Genomic DNA, 14658 nt, shown 5'->3' with positions numbered 1-14658 from the left:
GCACTATATAAAGGCACTTCAAACCAATACGTTAATAAATGGTATTAAAGATTTTTCAAAATGTATTTCAAACCATAATTATGAGTGATTACAGATGAAGATACAATAGAAATTATAAAACCAGGAAGGAGTTCTTATTTTCGGGCTAGTGAAACCCTGTTAAGGAAAAATCACAGAAATACTTAATTTGAAATTCTGGCTATGTTAAAAAAGTAAAAACTATCTTACTATCTTTAATAAATTAAGGCCATTTGGGCTGGAAGTACTGTAGTTGGTTATTAAAATCTTTACATATCAGACAAATGAAGGCAATTTCAAAATCTCTATGGAAATATGACCAAAACATACCAACAGATAACCCAACATGTAAAGATATGTTAGTGGTCCAAATCTAATAAAATATCAAACTTACTGGACACCTTTATGTGAAATATACTGTCCTGCACATTTTATATTATCAGATTAACAAATTTTCTGTAACTGTCCTAGTGCCTAGAGAACTACAGCCATACGTAGCATGCTGTACAGCAATATTTACAATAATGTATCTATTCTCTTGATGATGGGTGTTGCAAGACATTATTTTAGCAGGTACTAATTTGGGGTCTTTTTCCAGAAAGACGCACCCATTATCAACATATTCTCTTGCAACATATGTGTGAGTTTCATGGATACAGAATTACCAGCATATCTTTATTACATGTCAGATTCATTTTGCAGAGGCTGCACTGCTGGTGACAGGGTGCCAATGCGCCCATTGCCTTTGACCTCTTGCACTATGTGGTGTGATTTATCATGCTTTCCATGTAACTTCAATTGTTTGGATCACTGTCTGCTCATATCCTGCACAATTAACAAAACCCTGCGCAGAAATTAAAAAGTATTTTTAAAAAGTGAGCTGAGGCAGGGGCGTTTTGCCTAGTGGTTAGAGTGCTTGCCTAGCATGCACGAAGACCTGGCTTCAATTTCTTGATACCACATATATAGAAAAGCCGGAAGGAGTGGTGTGGTTCAAGCGGTAGAGCACTAGCCTTGAGGAAAAGCCCAAGGACAGTGCTCAGGCCCTGAGTTCAGTCCCCAGGACTGGCAAAAAAAAAAAAAAAGTGAGCTGAGCCGGGCCCGGTGACTCAAGCCTGTCATCCTAGCTACTCAGGAGGAGGCTGAGATGAGGATCAAGGTTCAAAGCCTGCCTGGGCACAAAAGGACCTGAGACTTTTTCTTTGTGGGGCTTGGGGCTTGAATTCTGCCTGGGTGCTGTCCCTGAGCTCTTCAGCTCAAGGCTACCATCCTACCCTTGAGCCAAGTCCCACTTCCCGTTATACAGAGGTTAATTGGAGATAAGTCACAGGTCCTTTCGTGCCCAGGCTTCTGAATGTGAGATCTTGCCTTCATTCCCCAGTTCTCTCGCTGCCTCCCCATATACTCAAATCATACCTTGAAGATCTGGACATTTCACAATGTTACTTTTCATTAAAAAAAAAAAATCCCACAGACTGCTATCTGTGAATAACAGAGTTCTCTTTTGGACCTGAAGTTAATTAGGAACATCTGTCTATTAATGAGACACCCCAAATGTCTTCTTGCTTGTGACATAACCTGTTCTGGTGGAAACCATAGGGAGAGAAAATTCTTAATTTTCCTTGATAGCTTGTGCTGCTTCATGTCAGCTTTAGATCCTTCCCTTTGTCAATGAACTATCTGTTCATTTAAAGCTAGCTTTCTCAATAAGGTTTGCATTCTACTTCTTTCTGCTCAGATGACCAGTAGCATATAAATTTTGAGTTAATTAGCTTCTCCACATTTTCCTCACTGTAAGCTCTTGTAAAACACTATCCATTTCAAACTGTGCACATGTACTGCCTTAATGTTTACCCTTCTCTTTAAAAAATTCTCTAATGCTGGGCCAGGAGTTTGGTCTGGTGGTAGAGTGCTTGCCTAGCATGCACGAAGACCTAGGTTTGATTCCTCGGTACCACCCACATACAGAAAGCCAGAAGTGGTGCTGTGGCTGCAATGGTAGAGCACTAGCCTTGAGAAAGCCTAAGGGCAGTGCTCAGGCCCTGAGTACAAATGCAGGACTGGCCAAAAAAAAAAAGAAAGTCACAGGCAAAGATTTATTTTAGTATATCACAGGGTAGAAGTATGGAGAAATAGGTAAGAAACCAAACGCCACCTGCATAGGAATTGAAGACTCAAAATGGTGGCACCTGTCTAGTTTTTATACTTTTGATCTGGGAGACTGATATGGTCTTGTCAGTCTAGTAACTCCATTTTCCATTTCCTGAGACACTGGTTCTGGGTGGGAGAGATGGGTGAGGCCTATCCAAATATAGATGACCTGCAGGACTTCCTTTTGCCAGTCATGCCTTCCATTCTCTATATGTAAGGTCAACTATTTAAGAGCAGAGGACCCAGGCAAGGTGGCTCACGCCTGTAATCCTAGCTACTCAGGAGGCTGAGATCTAAGGATCTGGTTCAGAGCCAGCCCAGGCACTAAAGACCGTAAGGCTCTTATCTCCAATTACCCACTAAAAAACCCTATGGCTCTAGCGGTAGGGTGGCAGCCTTGAGCTGAAGAGCTCAGGGACAGCACCCAGGCCCAGTTTAAGCCCCATGACTGACCAAAAACAAAAGTTCTGCATTGCATGTCTATTTTTTTTCATGGAAAAAGAAAAACCGCCTTTATGATATCCTCCTTCTTTCCAGTGTGATTTTGAAACTTGAAGGCTTTTTTTTTTTTAATGGTTCAATAATTGTTTATTTTCCATTTCAAACAGTAAAAAGGAAGCATTTCAGATTGGAAGTGGATGGGTAGAGACTAAAACTAGGCAATATTTAATGAAAAGTGAAATCCTGTATACATGTAACCTTATTTGCTATTTGAGAAGAGTATCCAGCACATTGTGCTAAAATATGGAATAATGAACACTTTCAGCCATTTCTGAAAATAAACATGTAGAAATTAAGCAACAAGTCCACATACAGTAATGCATAACTCAACAATGTTAGGTTTTCCACATGGAGCAAAGAAGCAGATAACTGAACAATTTAAGGAGATACAAATGGGCCCTCTTCTTAATTCTTGGCAATCTACACAGGAAATAAATTTCTGCTCACAGCTGAATAATTTCATTGCAATCTCACCTGAAAAAAATAAAGTAATTAAAATGACAGACTAGGAAAGAAGAAGGTAGGGAAGAAGGAAAAATGAGTAGAGAAGGAACTTGAAGGCTTTTTATCCTACCCAAGAAGAGCCAGAAGTGGTGCTGTGGCTCAAGTGGTAGAATGCTAGCCTTGAGAAAGCTCAAGGACTGGCAAAAAGAAGGAAGGGAGGGAGGGAGGGAGGGAGGAAGGAAAAAAGGTAGGAAGAAAGGAAGGAAGGGATTGTATTTCATTGATATGGTTATATCTAACTTTTGGTTAGAATTTTCCTCAAACATCTTTGGTCTTTTTAACCATAGTTCTACGTTCTGGTAAGTATACTAAAGACTACTAGAGCATAATTAACATTTAAAAAATTGAATGTGTGGGGCTGGGAGTTTGGCCTAGTGGTAGAGTGCTTGCCTAGCATGCACGAAGACCGGGTTCAATTCCTCAATACTGCATACATAGAAAAAAGTGGAAGTGGTGCTGTGGCTCAGGTGGTAGAGCTCTAGCCTTGAGAAAACTCCAAGAACACTGTTCAGGCCCTGAGTTTTTTGCCCCAACTGGCAAAAAAAAAATAAAATAAAATTGAATGTTATGGTCTTTGATGGGATAATCTATAATTAAGCTATTTTGTAATACCATACTTTGTATTTTATATTTTAATTCTTTTTCTATGCTTGTTTCTTCCCCTTTTTTCTACAACTGGAATGGAGTTCATCATACTTCTTGAATACTTAGGCAAGGGAAAGTCAACTTGAGAACCCAAGTAGTGACAGAGGTGTCTAGAGGCCTGTCAGGGTCAGGTAGCACAGGAAGGTTGGATGCTTTAAGATGGTGGATCGTGTTACAGAGCCAAACCTTTGGAGCGACCCCAAAACTTTCCTGTTATACTGGAAATGCCATAGTTTTTGTGCTAGGTCAGGACAATTGCTGTGACAGGGTCCTGTCGGAGGTGTCCTGCAGTAGGCACTGAAGATACTGAGGAAGAGTCAAAAGAGAAACAGCATATAACTGTCACAGTCACTTCTGTGGGCTCCTGTTCCAAACGGATACACAACTTCTCAGTCTTTTTTTGTGTGTGAAGAGGCATGCTTGAGACTGAACAAAAGTAAAAATAAATCAAGTATATTTGTATAAAATAAAGTGTATTTGTGTATGTGTGTTTCCCCTTTCTGGTGGTACTGGGATTTGAATTTAGGGCTTATGCTTACTAATGTAGCACTTTACCATTTGAGCCATGCCCCCAGTTTTCTTTTCATGCTGAGTATTTTAGAGTTGGGAGTCTAATAAACTATTCTGACCAGGTTGGCCTTGAACCTCATTCCTTGACATCTCAGCCTCCCAAGTGGCTAGAATTATACATTTGAATTACTGTAGCATGATTATTTTTATGTCCTTAGGAATATATTTCTTGAGATTGGAGGCATAGCTTAGTTGGTAGAATACTAGCCAATGAGCAAAAGTGTAAGAAACCAAGTTCAAGCCCAGATCTTTGACAAAGAAAGAAAGAAAGAAAGAAAGAAAGAAAGAAAGAAAGAAAGAAAGAAAAGAGAGAGAGAGAGGGGGGGGGGGGGAGGGAGGGAGGGGAAGGAACATATTTTAAAAAGGAAATATATCTGCCTGGCATGGGTGGCTTATGCCTGTAATCCTAGCTGTTTAGGAGGCTGAGATCTGAGGCTTGTGGTTCAAGGCCAGTCTGGCACAAAAGTCTGAGAATCTTATCTCTCATCTCTAATTAACTACCAGAAAACCAAAGTGGCCCTGTGGCTCAAGTGGGTAGAGCAGTAGCCTTGAACTGAAGAGCTCAGGGACAGTGCCCAGGTGCAAAGTTCAAGCCCTATGATTGACCCCCTCCCACCAAAAAAATCAGTGGGTGGGGGGAATATATTTCTCAGTTCTCTCCAGAAAGCTAGCAGGCTAGCACTGGCACCTGTGCTTCAGAAGCTTGCACTCCTTCTCACCAACATTGGCTATAACCATTTCTTTAAAATCATTTTTCTTTGCTGCTTAAAAAAAAAAATCTCATTTTAACCTTAATAGCTACGAGGCTCAGTGTTTTGCTCCATATTATTTGCATTTGTTCTTTCTGTAAACTAGTTACGTTCACATACATATGAAAATGGTGGTTTGCATAGATGAGCGAAGTCAAAAAGTAAAAGATCTAAGATTCAAATACATTTGTTGGGTTAGATGCTATTCCAAAAAGGATAATCATCTGTTATTCCTTCTGCTTGATCTACTTTTCTACAAGGTCTGGTTTTCTAAAAAGGGAAGAGAGAGGTTGGCAGCAGGCAGGCAGAAGTAGGAAATCTGTCACCTAGAGTGCACACAGATGAGAAGGCCAAGGGAACCCACAGAGGGGAAGAACAACAGCTGTGATGTGACTGAACCTGGCAGGTGTTCAGCAACAGCTGGCATCACTGTGTCCTGACATGCTGTCTCTGCACAGTGTGTGCTAAGAGCTCAGCCCACTGACTCCAGGTAAAAAGTGCCTGCATCTCTTAAGTCATCGCAAACCATAGCATATCAGAACACAGGATTGCGTGTGGAATATGCTGTGCTTCCATTTACTGAGAGACAAGCAGGCAAGGCTAGGAAAGAAGAATGAGATTATTATAGTATGGATGGGGAAAAGGGGGAAAGAAACTATTTTCATTCATAGCACTGTATGGAGGGAAAACTTCAAAATATATGATAATATATTCAGGAGAAAGAAAAGACATTAATACAGGCATGGAGTGGGGAGCCTCAGGTGATCAAGTTTGGTCTGTCTATGCCTACTCTATTGAAGAGAAATTCATGGAAGAGAATGTCCATTACCACAGGTTCACATAAAGAAAAATAAATAATAATCCTAGGCCAGGAGTTTGGCCTAGTGGTAGAGTGCTTGCCTAGCATGCATGAAGCCTTGGATTCGATTTCTCGGTACCACATACACAGAAAAAGCCAGAAGTGGTGCTGCAGCTCAAGTGGCAGGGCTCTAGCCTTGAGAAAGCCCAAGGACAATGCTCAGGCCCTGAGTTCAAGTCCCAGACTAGCAAAAAAAAAAAATTCCTTAGTGAGACTTTGACCAAGTAGATACAAAGATGTTCTATAGGGAGATGCAATAGACAAGTCTGGGAAAAGGCTTTCATTTCTCTACCTTATTTATCTCTTTGTGCAGCTATAATTTCTACTTCCCTCTTACATGACCTCTGAAGTAGTGTCTGAAGCCTGTCTGGAAAACAGAACTGATGTACTGACAGGAACAGCTGAACACTGAAGAGGTTTCCTATGAGAAGTTCCTAAATGTTCTAGAAACATTTGTTTTGCATGCAGAAATATGTTGTTTTTCTAGAAAATACTCATATACGTGTTTCCAGGAAGGAGGGACAAAGACCATTACTAGAGATTCTCCAACATCAACAGAGGAAGGCTACACTACCAACTCTCAACACTAATAAGCCTATGTGAGAGTTGCATGGTTTCTGGCACAGTGCCTGACATACAGAATTCAAAGAGTAGCTATTGTTTTAGAAGTACTGAAGAATTAGAATTATTTTCGACTTGATTAGATTCTCCGATTTTAATACAAGAAATTGTTGCCTTCTCAGATAAAAATGGAAAGAAAAAAAGAATACTCAATTTGAGTGGCAGTATTGAAACACTGTAGTTGTATATATGAGTAGACACAAAGCATAGTTACTTGTAGAATAAAAGAACTAAGTAGTATCTACAAGAACACAAATCTCTTCAAGCAAAAACAGAAAAAGGACCAACCTGATTTAGTGAGAAATTACACATTAGCAAATTTCCCAGGGCCAGGAGCAGTGCCCGTGCCTATAATCCTAGCATTCAGGAGGTTGAGGCAGTAGGACAGGGAGTGGCAGGTCCGCCTGTGCCACACAATGAGATCCTGACACTATCTCTAAACAAAAATTGTTCAGATTCATCAGCAATGAAGTTTCTCATGGGCCCAACAAGTGTCCAGCCTCACCACTGGAATCACAACCTTCAAGTCTACTTGCTGACAACAACAACAACAACCAAGTCGTATCCAGTGGGCCAGAGCACTGTGGGGAAGAGCACCCTCACTCGGCTGACTTCATCTTTATTAAAAGTTGGCCCTGGCCGGGAGTGGAGCCTAATGGTAGAGTGCTTGCCTAGCATGCATGAAACCCTGGGTTCAATTCCTTGGTACCTCATACATAGGGAAAAAAAGCCATAAGTGGTGCTGTGGCTCAAGTGACAGAGCGCTAGCCTTGAGCAAAAAGTGTTTAAGGACAGTGCCTAGGCCCTGAGTACAAGCCCCAGGACTGGCAAAGAAAAAAAAGCTGGCCCTGGGCTGGGAGCATGGCCTAGTGATAAGAGCGCTTGCCTAGCAGGCACGAAGCCCTGGGCTGAGTCCTTCCACATACACAGAAAAGGCCAGAAGTGGCTCAAGTGGTAGAGCCCTAGCCCTGAGAAAGCTCAAGGACAGTGTCCAGGCCCTGAGTTCAAGTCCCAATCTCAGGCATTTATCCAAGAGAATGGAGAATTTTCCAGCCATTCAACTAGGGTACTATTACGTAACAATATCCCCTTTTGTGGGTGGGGGAGGGGGGAGGAAGTGGGGGTACCAGTCCTTAGGCTTTAACTCAGGGCCTGGACACTGTCTCTGAATGTTCATGTTCAAGGCTAGTGCTCTACCACGTGAGCCCCAGCTCTACTTCTGGCTTTTTTTTTTCCTGGTGGTTATCTGGAATTAATAGTCCAATGAACTTTCCTGTCTCAGCTGGCTTCAAACCATGATCTTCAGATCTCTGTCTCCTGAAAAGCTAGGGTTTAAGAGGCATGAGTCACCAGCACATGGCCTCATAACAGTACTTTTTTTTCGTAACAATATTCCTACCCTGGGACTTTCTTTTTTAAACAGAATTTTTAACAGCCAATAAGTGAAAACAATTCAGAGCCATCACAGAGGGATGCATAAACAAAATGTAAAACGCCCACACAACATAGCCACAACCAAGTTTTGATACACTTTTCAATGAGGAATCATCAGAACACAATAAATGAAAGTAACTGATATGAAAATTTCCTATTTTATAATTCTGTCTACATGAAATATCCAAAATAGAATAATTCATAAAGAAACTAGATTAGTGGTTGCCAGGGGTTGAGGTGAGGGAAATGAGCATGGAAATTCCTCTTGCTAATTGGTACAAAGTATCCTTTCAGGGGTAATAAAAATGTTCTAAAGTTGGACAGCAATGACTGTTTAACTTTAAGTACTCTGAAAATTATTGCACTATATCACCTGAGCCACAGCTCCACTTCTGGCTTTTTTGGTGGTTAGTCCTCTGAAGCATCTCGGGACTTTTCTGCTTGGACTGGCTTTGAACTGCAACTCTCTGATCTCAGCCTCCTGAGTATCTAGGATTAAAGGAATGAGCCACTGGTGCCTGGCTGTACTGTACACTTTTTGAAGTGGATAAACTTTATCATTTATGAATCTTCGCTTAATAAAGCTGTTATTATTGCTGGGCGCAGTGGCTCACACCTATAATTTAGCTACTCAGGAGGCCAAGATCTGAGGATCAAGGTTCAAAGCCAGCCCAGGCTCAGAAGGACCTGAGCCTCTTATCTCCAATTAACCTCTAGAAAACTGGAAGTGGGGCTTGGCTCAAGGGTAGGGCAGTAGTCTTGAGCTGAAGAGCTCAGGGATAGCACCCAGGCCAAATTCAAGCCCCATGATCCACAAAAACAAAAGCAAAAAAGCTGTTATTTTTAAGTATCCTATAGTAAAAAGCATTTATTCCTATAAATAGGTATAAATGTTAATATAAATTAGAATGTATAATCTATAGATCAATTCATATAATCTATAATTATAATCCATATAAATTGTTAATAATAATTATAAATACCTTATAAATAAAAAAGCTACTAATAGTCAATAACAAAATATTTACAAGTTTGAGTGCATGATGGATTATGATGTAACCTTATTTGATCATCACCACTACTGTCTTTCAACTTAAATCTCCATTAAACAGTAGATTTTAAAGTCCTAGAATTTGTCTGTCTGTCTCTCTCTCCCCTCCCTCCCTTTGCCAGCCCTAGGGCTTGAACTCAGGGCTTAGGCACTGTCCCTGAGCTTTTTTTTTTTCTTTTTGCTCAAGGTTGGCATTGTACCACTTGAACCACTGAGTCACTTCTGACCTTTTCTGTTTATGCTGTACTAAGGAATCAAGTCCAGGGCTTCATGTATGCAAGACAAGCACTCTACTGCTAAGCCACATTCCAAGCCCCCAAAATCTCTTCTCTATGGAGTTATCTTAGCTGTAAGCTGTTCTCTACTAAGTTAGCTTAGCTGTGATTTCAGTTTTATTTTATTACTATTTGTGCTGGTACTGGAGCTTAACTCAGAGCCTCAAACTTTTGCTCAGCTTTTTCACTCATGGCTGCTGCTTTGCCACTTGAGCTCTATAGCTCAAGCTTAATATCAGTTTTATGTTTGTGTGGAACCAAGAAACTCTACAACTTAAAATAGTGTGCTTCTGGCTGGGCGTGGTGGCTCACACCTGTAATCCTAGCTACTCAGGAGGTCGAGGTCTAAGGATTTTGGTTCAAAGCCAGCCCCGCACTAAAGAACAAAGAACATGAGACTCTGATCTCTAACCACTAGAAAATTTGGGGCTTGGCTCAAGAGGTAGGGCAGTAGCCTTGAGCTGAAGAGCTCAGGAACAACACCAGGCCCAGAGTTCAAGCCCCAAGACCCACAAAAGAAAAAGAAGAAAAAAAAAATAGTCTACCTCTGAGTATGTAACAGCAGGAACTACATCATTTACTCCTTCCCAGGCTTTGAAGTACACAATAGACCATGGCACACCAAATAAGGACAGAAACTGTGTATTTATACAGTATTTGTAAAAAAGGACCCTAGGAGTAAAAACTTTTGCTGTAGGTCAACAAACTTTTCTGTTAAGGGCCTAATAAATATTTTAGGCTTTGTGGACCAGATTGTTTCTGATACAACTTAAAACACTTTCCTGTAACATGAATGCAGCCAGAAATTTCATTTACTACTACCTACAGAACTTCTTTTTTTTTTTTTTTTTTTGCCAGTCCTGGGCTTGAGCTCAGGGCCTGAGCACTGTCCTTGGACTTTCTCAAGGCTAGAGCTCTACCACTTGAGCCTCAGCACCACTTCTGGCTTTTTTCTATGTATGTGGTACCGAGGAATCGAACCCGGGTCTTCATGCATGCTAAGCAAGCACTTTAACCACTAGGCCAAACTCCCGGCCCTACCTACAGAACTTCTATAATGATAGAAATGGCCTATTATCTGACTCCTGAGCACTTAAAATGTAGCTCACTTAAGGAACTGAGTTGAATCGGTCATTTCTCAGTGTACAAGGGGGATTGAGGGAGTTTCCCTCAATACAGAAATCCACTGATTCTCTAATTTATCACAAAAGACCCACATTATCTGCATGCAATATACACATATCTCTAAATTACTAAAAATGTCTAATATAAATGCTATGTAACAGTTGTTATACTGCATTGTTTAGGAAGTACTCAGGTCAGTGAAGAGATCAATTTTTTCCCCAAGTATCTTCACTCTCTGGTTGTTGAATATGTGAGCACAGAACCCATGGATATAAAGACAAAGCTATTTAAATGTAAACACCCACGTTATTAATGCCCACTACTGACCAGTCCTGCCTTGGACTATTAACCAGCCAATTTTACCTCTGCTAAAAAAACATAAAGCTAAAAATGAACTTGTTGATTCTATCACAGGATCAAGTGGGGAGAAAAAACATAACTAAAAGATCTGTATTAGAACATAATCAAAATTCTAAACAAATTAATCATAGCTCAAGCAGGAGGATACGTGTAAAGTTCCATGTATCTAGACTTCGCCATACTTTGTCTGGTATATACTTGCTGGATTCCGGCTCTGAGGTCATCCCAAATCTGGTCAAGGCCAATCTGCTTCAGTCCGTGGGGATTCTGACTCCTGTTTGATGACATTGTGAATAATGTTCTGAAGTTGTCCAGTGCAGTAATCCTTGTTCAAGACACAGCTAATTCTCCATTAGTTGAAAATATAGAGTATCATTCCAAATTTATTCACAGCAGTTCAGAAAGGATGTCCTTTAAGTGTAAAGAGTGAAATTCATTGCAGGCAAACCTAGAGAAAACAAAGAGAACCTGATGGATTCATTCTAAAACCCTTAGTCAAGTAAATACTAGGTGTCACACACTGACAGGAATAATCTCTAAGCATTTGTGGGTACTTCTCTTTCAATATGGAAGTACACTCACTTTACAATCTGTATACAAATGCCCTTACTTAGAACATTTTACCTAAGATGTTCAAACATTTTTTACCTTCTAAATCAATTGGTCAATGTAACAGTTAGGTAGACAATCTCAAAAGGAAAAGACATATCCGAGGATATGCCCGGGAAATGCCCAGTAGAAAATGGAAACACCTAATAAATAGAAGCCCAATCTTACAAATAACCTCTAAATTTTTGTTAATTTTTTTTTTTTGTCAGTTGTGGGGCTTGATCTCAGGGCCTGAGCACTGTCCTTGGAGTGGGGCTTGATCTCAGGGCCTGAGCACTGTCCTTGGACTTTTCTCAAAGCTAGAGCACTACCACTTGAGCCACAACACCTCTTCCAGCTTTTTTCTATGTATGTGGTACCGAGGAACCGAACCAAGGTCTTTGTGCATGCTAAGCAAGCACTCTACCACTAGGCTAAACTCCCGGTCCTTAGTTAACTTTAACTTAGCAGTTGGCAAGAAAGTAAATGTTGGGGAAATTGAAGATGAAAAGAGATTGCATTCTCTTTTTGGAAGAGAATTTGACAATAATGATTCTGAGAGGCAGGGATAGATGGCTAAACTGCTTAACTTCTCTAGGCGTCCACTTCCAAGTCTGCAAAATGGGAACAATTATTTCCTCTAATGACAACTGTAAAGCTTAGGTAAGATATGTAAAACATTTAAGACATAAGACCTGTTTGACCAATGGTGGCAGCTATTATGCCTGTGAATGAAGCTACTATGAGACACAGTATAGAACGCATAAATAAAAGACCCCTATGTGCTTAGTAGTCTATTAAAAAGTTAGTACTTCTCAATGTGCAACATTCCAGATCTACTCTAAGGATTATCTATGTACATCACACCAAAATGCAGAGGTTCAGTCCTGTAATTCTAAGTACTTAGGAGGTGGAGAACAGAAGGCAGGGTGCTGCAGACTTGCTCCTCAGGCACGTTTGGGAAACTCCATCTCAACCAACAGATGGGGGGAAGTGTATGCCTGTAAGAGGAGCAGAACCTAGGCAGGCCAGGGCATAAAGTGAGACCAGTCAATATAGTTGAGCACCAGTGGCTTACATAGAAAAAGTTGGAAGTGGTTCTGTGGCTCAAGTGGAAGAACTCTAGCCCTGAGTAAGCCCAAGGACAGTGCACAGGCACTCAGTTCAAGTCCCAGGGCTAGCAAAAAAAAAAGTGCTGGAGAAATAAATGGCTCAAATAGTAAGAGTAGCTGCTTAGCAAGACCAAATCACTGAGTTAAATCCTCAATACTACCATATATAAATTGAAAAATATCACTTCAAGCATATTTTATTCAACTCTGCAAATGCAACTCCAGACACTTTGCGCAGTAACTCTGCATATCTCATCTCCTTGACTGCACCCTAGAACTCCTTCCTTGAAATCCCGGCACCTTTAAGGAGTGAATGGGACATTTATAATGAGCCAATACACTCAGTATTTTATGTAATCAAATCATCATTCCTGGTCATGGAAGTATACTGTATTTCAAATAGGTAGGTACATTCATTAAATACAGAAATATCTGAACACAATGATGGTCACACATGTTTAAAAAACCAAACAAACTCAGCAATCACTCTGCAAATATTCTCTGTGCAATGTCAAAAAATCCCATTTGGAACAGTCAGTGGGTCTGATCTAGAGTTGCCACTTGACAGAAACTTTAAAACCTACCCTTCCCTTTCCACTTAACTTTCTTCTGACAGGAAATTACCACTTAAACTATGACAGAAGTTTTTCTTTTTTTTTCTTTTTTCTTTTCTTTCTTTCTTTCCTTTTCTTTTCTTTTTTGCCAGTCCTGGACTTTATCTCAGGGCCTGAGCACTCTGCTTGGGCTTTCCTCAAGGCTAGCACTCTACCACTTGAGCCACAGTACCATTTCCAGCTTTTCTATGTATGTGGTTCCGAGGAATGGGACCTGGATCTTCATGCATGCTAGGCAAGCACTCTTCTACTAGGCCATACTCCTGGCCAAGATCGTGGTAATTTTTTTTTCCAGTCACAGGGCTTGAACTCAGGGTCTAGGCATTGTCTTTGGGCTTTCTCAAGGCTAGAGTTCTACCACCTGAGCCACAGCATCACTTTCAGCTTTTATTTCTGTGTATGTAGTACAGAGGAATTGAATCCAGGACTTTGTGTTAGGCGAGCACTCTACCACTAGGCCACGCTCCCAGCCATGGAAGGGGATTTTAAAAAGAGCATTTGCAGGCTGGGGAGGTGGCTCAGTGGGAAAGTGCTAGCCTTGAGCAAAAGAAGCTCAGGGACAGTGCCCAGACCCCAAGTTCAAGCCCCAGGAATTAGGGATGGAGGGGGGAGGCATTTGCAAGTCTTCTATGAGACTCTAATGAGAACATTAAAGGTTCTTGTAAATATTTACTTGTAAATAAAATATTTTGCTGCAAGATGTCGGAGGTATAAGTGAACAAGTCTTATGAACTTCCAGTGACAAAACAGTACAAAGCATTCTTCCTCCAATTTATTTGGCCACAGACTATTTAGAATATGACAAATAAAGAAAGAAGGTGGCTTAGACATATTATCTTAGCTATTCAGGAGGCTGAGATCTGAGAATCGTAGTTCACAGCCAGCAAAGATAGACAGATCCTAGAGACTCTTATCTCCAATTAAACAGCAAAAAGCTGAAAGTGAAAGATGTGGCCAGCTTTGAGTGAACAAGCACAGGAGCAGGAGGTCTTGAGTTCAAGCACCAGTACAGATATATGTGCACATGTGGACAGACACACAGACAGACATAAACACACTAAACTAAAAATCAATATACTACTTCTCCTTATTTTTATACAATATATAATATTCTATACTTATCAAACTAACTACCTGATAACAAAGATTCCAGGTGTTTCCTCTTGAACAATTATACAGTAATAAGCAGTCTTGTGCTTATTTTTTGTTTGAGTGAATACATATGATAAACACCTACATGTATCTACATAATAACTATAATTTGGACCATAACATCACCTACTAGGACAGAAAATGGTGGAAAAGACTGGGCTCTAGGCTCATCTCTGACAAACACCATTTGGTACTTTTAACCATTCAGAGACATTCCAGAAAAGCAATGGGCTCAGTCTGAGTTCTGGGTAAAGTTAACAACTAACTGACAAGAAACCCACAGTTTCCATAGTAGATGTGAAGTCATAGCCAAAAGCAATGGGGAGTCC

At 40.6% G+C, this 14658-nt stretch overlaps 1 protein-coding gene across 2 annotated transcripts in view; it reads right to left on the bottom strand.

Annotated features, from left to right (window-relative positions):
• Cul1 (cullin 1) overlaps window positions 1-14658 on the bottom strand; it is a 63222-nt gene that overhangs the window by 32788 nt on the left and 15776 nt on the right. For both annotated transcript variants that reach the window (XM_090333462.1, XM_090333461.1), the window contains exon 2: window positions 11012-11311. In XM_090333462.1, the coding sequence (XP_090189588.1) occupies window positions 11012-11151 (140 nt within the window). In that variant the 5' untranslated portion in view covers window positions 11152-11311. The remainder of the gene's footprint in view (window positions 1-11011; window positions 11312-14658) is intronic.

Source organism: Megascapheus bottae, chromosome 5 (genome assembly GCF_031878675.1).
Source record: "Megascapheus bottae isolate mThoBot1 chromosome 5, mThoBot2.hap1, whole genome shotgun sequence".
Classification (NCBI taxonomy): Eukaryota; Metazoa; Chordata; class Mammalia; order Rodentia; family Geomyidae; genus Megascapheus; species Megascapheus bottae.
The sequence above is the reverse complement of the archived record's forward strand: the minus strand, read 5'-3'. Positions and strand labels throughout refer to the sequence as shown.